The sequence below is a fragment of the Mustela lutreola genome, chromosome 4 (genome assembly GCF_030435805.1).
Source record: "Mustela lutreola isolate mMusLut2 chromosome 4, mMusLut2.pri, whole genome shotgun sequence".
Classification (NCBI taxonomy): domain Eukaryota; kingdom Metazoa; phylum Chordata; class Mammalia; order Carnivora; family Mustelidae; genus Mustela; species Mustela lutreola.
In genome coordinates, this window is record NC_081293.1 from 27714308 (window position 1) to 27723548 (window position 9241).

General features: G+C 58.0%; 1 protein-coding gene across 5 annotated transcripts in view; it reads right to left on the reverse strand.

Annotated features, from left to right (window-relative positions):
* Positions 1-4650, reverse strand: part of PAX2 (paired box 2) — a 79079-nt gene extending 74429 nt beyond the window's left edge. The window contains exons 1-2 of one of the 5 annotated variants that reach the window (XM_059169179.1): positions 4399-4650; positions 3235-3345 (exon numbers count right to left, since the gene is read on the reverse strand). In XM_059169179.1, coding sequence (XP_059025162.1) covers positions 3235-3345; positions 4399-4597 — 310 coding nt within the window. In that variant the 5' untranslated portion in view covers positions 4598-4650. The remainder of the gene's footprint in view (positions 1-3234; positions 3346-4398) is intronic. The other 4 variants (XM_059169180.1, XM_059169176.1, XM_059169177.1 and 1 more) reach the window with 4 other exon arrangements.
* Positions 4651-9241: the final 4591 nt, after the last annotated feature.

Sequence of the window (9241 nt, forward strand, 5' to 3'; positions counted from 1 at the left end):
GGCAGAGGGGGAATTAATGCCAGCAGGAAAGAATGTAGGAGAGGAAAAGAAGGGTGGAGCAGAGAGCAGAAGCTGGGCCAAGCGGGATCCCGCCTGAGCCGCAAGCAAGGGGAGTCGTTGGTGCGTGTTAGGGCTTGGAGGCAGATAACTTGGGGGGTGGGGTCTGGGACCGATCGACTCAATACAAAAGGGCTCTGAGCAGAAAGAGGGGCTAAGTGTCTGACTCCTTCCTTTTGCTCCCTACCTCTTGTATCTATTTTTAATCAGAGTTGGTGTTCCTGCTTCCTTCTCTGTGTTTTTGTTTTTGTTTTATTCTGGCTTTCGATCGGGATTTTTCCTTTCCTTTATGTTTTCTATCTTTAGATATTTCGAGGCCGTATTTCCCACTTGAATCCCTAGCGTCTAAAGTTCAAAGAAAGCCAGGTGGAGGACGGAAGGCTGAAGATGCAGGGGTCCGGTGTCCGTGCTCAGAGCCGGGGAGGCAGCCGGTTGCCGCGCGGGGCTCCCATGGCAGCAGCCAGAGAATACAGGCTGCCGGGGCTCGTCTGCCTGCCGCCCTGAGCCAGGCTTGGAACCCACTGCCTCACCTAGGTAGCATGGTACAGGTCGCCTAGACAGGCTGAGGGCTCATGGGACACCCCGTGCTGTCAGCCGGAGCTAGCTCCCATCCCTCCGACCTCTTAGACCTCGGCAGCATCCCAGGACACCAGGAAGCAAGGGCATTTGCTCTCCTGGCCAGGAGGAGGACGCAGGGTCTCCAGCGGGGTCCTCCAACCTTGGAGCCAAAGTGGTCACCAGATATCAGGCCCGAGGACGCTGCGGGGTGCCCCATTCTCCCTGGCCTACAGTAGTCTAGAAATCCTGCACCCAGAGTAATCACCCAGTGCCGCAGTTCCTGAGCAATCCAAGCGCAGAGTTCTAGTGGCGGGCCTGACTTGGCCAGGAACCTACAGGCCGGGTCCTGCTGGCTTCAGGCGACTTTCGGAGAAAGCGGGAACATCTGCGATCGGCTCATTTCTTTCCCGTCCCCTCCTGGGGGTACTGAGAGCAAGGGCCGGTGAAACCCCTGGGGAGAGGCTTCCGATCTGCAGGCTGGGGAAGGCTAGAACCTCTTATTTTTGCCTCTCATTCCCGCTACTCTCCCTACCTCTAGCCCCACTCGTCACCCCTCCCTTCCCTCCAAACCCCGACCATCAATAATTTAGGCCCCGGGAGAACTCGCGTTACCGGTATGAAAAGGCGGCAGCTGCGGGCAGATTAAAGATGAATAATTCAGCCTCCCCAGGGCTCCAGGCCCGGCCCCTCGTCCCCAATCTAACGGAAGGGGATGGGAAGGGGCCCGACAGGAGTCCAGGGCCGCGGGCCGGGAGCCGCCGCTCAGTCAGGCCTGGAATGCGCCACTGCCGCCGGCGCGGACTCGGGCTGCGGATGCTTGCCGGCCCCGCCGCCCGCCCGCGCCGCGCCGCGCTCTCTCCCTTCCTCCGACCACCCTCAGCACGCCTTGCCCCCTTTTGGGTTTCAAAGTGACACCCAGTGGGCGGCTGGGACTCGGCAAATCCCCCGCGGAATCGGCCAAAGAGCGAGAGCGAGAGCAGAGGCGGCCGGCCAGGGAGGCCGGCGGGCTGGGCGAAGAAGGCGAGAAGACCCGGTTCCACTCGCTTGGAAAAGGAGACAGGATTTCTGGCTCAGCTGGTGGAGACCAGCGGCGGCCCGAGGCTCCTGACTCGGATTACCTGTACTTGGAAATTATTTTTAAAAATATATTTTACCCCAGGAGTATTTTTTTTTTTAAAGCTCACCCCTGTAATGCTAATTATAAGCTTAAAGAAAAACAGAGGTCTTCCTCCTTGGCTCTCCTTTCTGGAGCACCGATCCAAGCCAGAGCTAAAAAAGTTTCCCCTTGAAAAGTTACAAATCATCCTCAATTATTAATCTACAGAGGAGGAGAAGTTTTCTATTTAGAATCTATTTATCTTAAAAAAAAAAAAAGACTGCCAAAAAAAAAAAAATCTCTGAATTGTTCTCCAAGCTAAAGACACAGGACATTAATTAGATAAATTCAAATTTCATTAAAATAATTTCCTCTTTTCCTCTTTTTTCATTTTTTCTCCCCTCCTCTTTCCTGGATAACATCCTTTCTATTTTCTTTCTTTTATTTTCTTCCACCTTTTCAAAATTTCTCTTTCCTTTCTCCCCAGCTTGGGCGTTTGCCTTCCTTTTGTTCTTTCCCCCTCACTTTCCCCCTCTTGGACTACCCACTGGCCAGGTCACTGGCGGGACCATCTTTGCCATGAAGTGGGAGGCCAGCAAAGAGCTTCCAGAACTGCAAGCAGAGCTTGGCTCTGCCCAGGGGCCGCCTGGCAGGCTCCTCTACTCCATCTCTTCCTGTCTTCGATTTCTCCTTGGAACCCCTCTTTGTTTTTAGAGCATCTCTCAGGGAGAAGTGGAGAAAGATGACCACCGTGTCCTGCCAGTCTCAGCCTCCCAACTCAAGGAGAAGAGAAGGGGAAGGAGAAGGAGAGGGGAAGAAGGGAGGAAAGAAAAGAAGAGGAACTATTTCAAGCCAGCTCACAAGAAACCCTGGCTAGGCTGCCAGGGCCTGGAGATGCTGGGAGCTGAGGGTCAATTGGGGGCACCCCACCCCCACACTCTTCTGCCTGATTGCCCTGACACTGAAGCTGCCGGTGCTAGGAGTCTCCTCCTGGACAAGTACACTCAAGTTTGAGAAAGGTAGCAATGAATGAAGGGTGGGGGAGGATGGGAGAGTGAGAGAGAGAGAGAGAGAGAGAGAGGTAGGTGAGAGGGGGAGAGGGAGAGAACAGAGAAAACAACACAACACAAACCCCTCTAAAACTGCCTGCCAGTTAGTCTCCCAGCCCAGGGCAAGAGGGTGACCAGGGAGTGGAATGGCTAGAGCCAGGGCCGGGGGGCTGTGGATTGATGACCTCAGAAGGAGCAGGTGGAAGAAAGGAAGGCAGGTGATGGGCACCGGGGAAAGTAAGGCAGGTAGAGGGAGAAGTATTGGTGACATAAGGCAGAAGAGGGAAACTGGAGGCTTTAGAAACGCTGGAAAATGAGGGGAAGAGGAAGAACGAAAGGGGGGGCCTGGAGAAGCCGGCGCAGTCTCCAAGATGGGACCTGAGTGCAGGGGGCCAGGGCCGCGCCGGGACAGGACGGGAGAGGGTTAGGACGGGGAGCCCCGAGCTGGGACAGGAGCCGGGCGCCGGTACTCACGGTGCATCGCGGAGAAGGGGTCTGCTTTGCAGTGCATATCCATGGGGAGGCAGAGGAGCGGGAGCAGCGCGGCCGCCGCCGCCGTGTCGCCTCTCAAACTCAACTTCAGGACTTGAGGAGAAAAGGGAGGGACGTTTGGGAGGGGGGCGAGGTGAGCGGGCGCCCAGATGCGGCGGGGCGGGCGGGGGACGCCGCGGTGAGCTCCCCGCGGGGACGCTTCCTGGGCGGATCGGAGCTTGCAACCGCAGCGACCGCAACTTCCCACCGTCGGGGCGCGGGGCTGGGCGGTCAGCAGAGCGGACCCGGGGCGGCGGGCCGGGCCGGGGGGATCTGGGGGCGCATGGCGCGCGCGGCAGCTGAGGCCACGGCTGAGGCTGGGCGGGGGGAGGTGGCTCGCTCACTCCCCAGGAACCCGGTCATCCGAGAGGCGGCGTTCGGAGAGGGCGAGGAGCTGGGGCGGCCCGAGGGCGCCGGGCGGGGAGCCGGGCCGCTCCAAGTGCCGGTGAGTTGGCGAAGTTGGCAGAGAAGTAGCAATCCTCGGGATGTCCGAGCGGGCGACTCCGGGAGGGGAGAGCGCGAGCCGGGCCCCCGCCCCCGGAAAAGGCAGGCGCACGCCGCGGCGGCCGAAGGGCCGGGAGGGAGGGAGGGAGCCGAGCAGCGCCGGCAGCACCGGGCTGGCCCCAGGTGGGTTGCGGCTGCGAGAAGACTCGGCCGGAGACTGGAGCCTCCGCTCCCGGTGTGTGTCTCTCTAAAAGCTGCAAAGCCCCCTCCAGACCCCCTCCCCCTCCCCGCGCTGGGAGATGGATGACTTGTCAGACAAAGGCAATAGATTCCACCACTCTGTGATTCGCCAGCGCCGGAGCCCCGAGCTTCGGCGAGGAGGGCCCCGCGCCTGTCACTCCGGTGCCGGCGAGGGGAGGGTAGGGGAGGGGGAAACGGGAGGGAGGGAGGAAGCAGCGGGCGAAGGAAGAGGGAGGGAGGGGAGCGGGCCAGGGGGAGGGGAAAGGGGAGCCCGGGATTAAAACTACACTGAGAAACGAAACTCGCCGATAAGATAAACGTTAGATAAGGATAAAGAGCGGCCAGTCTAATGAATATTCAGGCAACGACCGAGAGCCGCGGAGCGCGCCGCTCTCGGAAGCCAGGCTCACAGTCCCAACTCACCCAGCCCTGCCGTCCACCGGCCAGTGCCCGCGTGGGCCACGCGGCCCCGAGCCCAGTCCGCATCCCTAGTCTTAACCCCCCTCCTCTCAGCTCTGAGTTCCCTTCCGTTCCTTCCTGAGTCTTCCTTCCTCTCTCTGGTCCTTCCCTTTCGCCTTTCCCTCCTGAAGTGCCTCCCCACCCACGCACCCCCAATTCTCATTCCGGGGCAAAGTGCTCGGCAGTTTGTCCTCTCATTCCACGCGCAGCTGCGCGGAGCACTTCCCTCGTCCCCTTGGCCATCAGAGTCTGGGTAGCCCAGAACGCTCGGTTTAGGATGGAGCTGGAGACCTCCAGCGAGGACCCACCTGCCTCAGTGGGACCCAGCGGACGGTGGGAGAGCCAGGGACTTGGCTTCTGGACCCTCGGGTGGCCTGGGAGAAGGGCTTGGGGAGGGAGACAGTGCAAAGCGACTGGTCGCTGGCGGCAGAGGACGCGGGAACCGAGGTTTGCTCTCCCCGGCTGGAGAGAAGAGGCTGCGAACGAGGCTGAGCGCCGCCCGCTGCCAGCTTGACGGATCCTGAGCTAGCGCAGGAGGCGCAGCGCGCTTGGCCCGGCCCGGCTCCTGCCGGAGCCGCTGGCCCAGCCTCCGCAGCCCTCGTCCGCGCTCGCTCGGGTCCCCTCGTACGCACCAGGCAGGAGAAGCCCTTTGTCTCCTAACTGGTTAAGTACAGAATATCCGGGAGATCTTTATGAAATATTTTCCCTCGTCTCATAAATCATCTTGGCACTTCAGCTGATGTTTTAACTCTCTCTCCCTCCTTCCCTCCCCCCGCTTCCCTGGGTCTGCGAAAGGGCGGCTCAGGGAAGCCCGCGCTCCGCTCTTGCTGCTTGGTCTCCGGGCGCTTCTGGACCCTGACTGCAGACCCTGGCGCCTGCGAAAGAGCCGCAGCCTCACAACGCTGTCCCGCTGGCCAGTGCCCAGGCAGCAGCTAGGCTGGGGGACACACCGCTCCACTCAGCCAGGAGACTTCTACTGGGCCTCTTGCACCCAGGGGGTGGGGGGTGGTGGTGGTGTTCAGAATGCCCTTAATCCTCGGAGGGGGATCTAGCCAGGTTCAGTCCTATAGGATTCTGAACCACCCATTCCTTAGGGGGCTGACTCAGCTGGACATTCCCTCTTCCTGGATCCTCCTGAGCCTAATCTGCTTAATCCACCTGCAGCGTAACTTTTGGGAGGGTAAAACAAAAAACAAAAAACAAAAAAACAAACTTCTCTCCAGCCCCCTCCTTCCCAACCCTCACTCCCTCTTCCCGTGGGCGGCCAGGCTGGTTCCCTTGGGCTAGAGGGTGAAGGCGCAGGGTCTAGCCCCGAAGGTCAGTCTCTTCCTCTAGAGACCTGCAGATGGCGCTCCCGGGTTTGCTTTGGCCTCCCAACCCCGTGTACGCGCACTAACTTTGTGTGGGGAGCGGAAAAAAAGGAAAACCCAGTTCGGGCAGCCTAAGGGAAAGGCTCCCAGGCTTGGGAGAAAGGAGCTTTCAGGTGGTATTACCTGGTACAGCCTCGGGCTTCCTTCAGGAAGGTAATTAACCAAGATTGGGTGGAGGGAAAGGCACAGGGGAAGGACCCTTATTGAAAGGAGCTCAGAACTCAAGGAGCCCTTTGCCCCCAGGTTTCCCTACATTGGTCCAGAAAGTTAAGTCTTGGGGAGTCTGAACTACATGAGGAATAAGACTGTAGACAGCCCCCCCCCACACACACACATAGACTCATTGATTTTTCCAGACCCAGCTAGACATATCTCTATGTTACACATACTATGAAGAAGTGTGGATGCAGACAACAGGCATTTCCATGTATTGGGCAAGAGGAATGTCACATTTTGTGAAAGGAGAACTTAATGCACAAGTGTGCTACAAGTTATACTCGCACACCTATCATTCCCATGTACCCCCCAAGGAGTGAAGACCCTTCTGTGACAGTTCACTTCCCAGGTGGCCTCTGATGTCCCAGAATCACTCCCACCCTGGTCATCCCCACTTCCTGGGACCCCTTCTCCAGCACTGCACTAGTTGGACACTCATCCTCCCTCCAATCCAGCCCCTGGCAGCTTCCTCCTCAGCTCCAGCCCATTCCTGGGTCTAGAAAGTTAAAGAGCAATGATCCCTGATGATTAGAAATGCTTTTAGCCAAGGCTCTTCCTTCTCCCATGGCTCCGGAGCTGGCCTATAGATTTCTCTCCAGGCACTGGCCTCTCCCTCTGATGCTCCCTTTCCTGTTCTTCCCATTCTTCTTCTACAGAGTCTAGTAGAGGAGAAAAAAAAAAAAATAGCAAGAAAGGGGAAAAGGGAAGAAGAAAGCAGAGGAAAGAGGAAAAGAAAGAGAAATAAAGAAAACAACCCAACCCCAAACACAACCCGGGCTCCGACCTGTCAGGGTTGGTTGCTTTTCCCGTCTGCCTCTAAATGAACCTTTTCTCTCTGGTGTTTTCAAAGCGGCCCTTCCACCCCCCAACCTAGGGGCATTTACACTTCAAACAAGGCGCCCGCCTCCCTGCGGAAATTTAAAGGCAAATAAACTTTTGGGGAGTTGCTCTGATACCCATCTCGGGATTTGCTTCATTAGCCGCCTCTGTGCATCTGATCTGCCCAATAAATCTTCCTTGTGGATCTCCGTTCCTTCGCCTTCTCCGCTCCCTTCCCTGCCAGGCTCTCCCACTGCCCCAGCTCTTGCCTCCTTTCTGGCAGCTGAGTTGCAGCTGGCCTGACTCTCGCTGTCCAGGGCCTGCTCCCCCGGGGTGTAGGTGTGGGAGAAGCAGGACCCCCTTCCTTGACTTCCTCCCCCACACCCCAAGTGGACAAATGCACAGGCATCCCAAGCCGAGCATCATTAGTGCTCTGAGCTACCAGATGCGTTTCCGGACAGATTGTGCATGAAGTGAAGTGCTCCTGTAGACCCTGTATGCTTCCCCCACTTACACCAGCTCTCTTCTCCACCCTTCTGCTCCTTTCCTGGTTTCCCGTTCCCTGGCCCAGCGCTTCCTGTCGGGGTGAGGAAAGGCAGAGGGGTAGCTACCTCTTGGCTGTAGGCAGAGCCCTGACCCAGAGCCCAGACTCACCCCCCACTGCCCCTCCACCCCCACCTGGAGCAGTTCGGGCAGGCAGCTGGGCCCTAGGGGGGTAGGGGCCGCCTGGGAGCATCCCAGCGGGCTCCTCCCCCTTGGCCTGGGCTTGTCCTCCTCCTTCCACTCCTTCCACCTCCTGGGGAGCAGCGAAGGGAGCCAGGGCCAGGCCTCTGAGCGAGGGGATTAGAAATTCCGAAATTAAATGTATCTCCCTAGGAAATGCTCCCCACTGCGCGGACCAAATTAAACGCATTAAAGTTCAGGGGGGAAAAAAAGCTGCTTAGAACCAAGGGGGGAGAAAACTAGTCCGAAGGGAAGAGAAGCAGAAACGGAGGAGGGAAGAGAGGAAGGTAGAGCAGAGTAGCAGCTTCGCCGCCGAGCTCCTTTTCTGAATTAGTCCCGGCTTTGGAAGTCGCCGCCACTGGCACCAGAAAGAAAGAAAAAAGCAAAGAGAAAAAAAGTTCGCTGACAATCCAAGTGTGGGACGGCCGCGGCCCACTCGCCCTCTGGGTCCTGGCGCAGCCCGGGGCGCCACTCTCCGCGACCAGATACCAGGCCTCCCGGGCGGGCACCCGGTCCCCTCTCCAGCTAGGCCTAACCCGCTCCCGCCCGGCCCTCTCCCCTCCCCCTCCCCATTCTCTCCCCGCCCCTCCCCCTTCCTAGCCCTCTGGTCACGTTGGAGGATGGCTTTTTTTTTTTTTTTTTTTTTTTTTTTTTTTTTTGGAAGAACTTCTGGTACAATATGGAGCACCATGGGCTGCAATTTCACACTCCACGGCACATTCCCCCTAAAGCTACTTTCTTTTTTTTTTTCATCTAAGACCCCCTAATTTCTGCTTCCTCGCTCCCTCCCTTGCTCCCTCCCTCCCTCTGCTCTCACTCTTCTTTTCCCGCTTTTGTTCCCAATATTTGGGCTCCCTGCGTGAAGCCCGGGTTGAGGGGGGGCGCCTCCCGGCTGGCCCCGCCCGCTCGGTCTGTTGGTCCTGTGGAGGCCCGGCGCACGTGCTGCGCCTTTATCCTCGCCGGCCCCTCCCCCTTGAACCCGGCTGCTCCTCGCCAGAGGTCCCAGCGACCTGCCCGGCCCTTCGCAGCCCCTTTGAGGGAAAACGACAATGCAAGCCACTTGGCCACCAAAGCGGCCTCTTAGCGGCACGGGCCTGCCAGGTGGCGGCCGCCGGTGGGCCACCCGACTGGGGAGCTGAAAAAATTGTCAAGCCAGGAGAAACTGGGCCAGTAGGTCTACAGGGTAAGAGTGGAGGGCCCTGTGTTACCGAAAACAAGCGGAGGCTGAGAGCCAAGAGGCCCACAGAGTCCGTGAGGGTCCCAGCTCAGACCTGCATACAGCCTGTCCCACACATCCCCACCGAGACACTCATGGACTTGCACAGCTAAAGGGGCCACTCACCCCACAACCCAGAAGAAACAGCAGCCACCACATTCACAGTCCCTTTCCCTCTTTGGGCCTCAGTTTTCTCACCTGTAAAATAGGGATGATTACCTGTCTTGCCTACTCCATGGACCAAAGCACTTTGAAAACAAAACATTTCTGTGGTAGGTTAAGGAGTAAGTGCTCAGCTTTCCGCAAAGGGAAGGAGGGATCTGAATTGGTTAGGCAAGCCAAGGAGTGGTGCTTTACATCCAACTTCTATTCTATAAAGGAAACAAGAGGATTCCTTGCTGCCTCCCTTCGTGTGTTCCCCCCTTTCAGGATTTTTCCTCCTTCCATTGACTATACCACACCC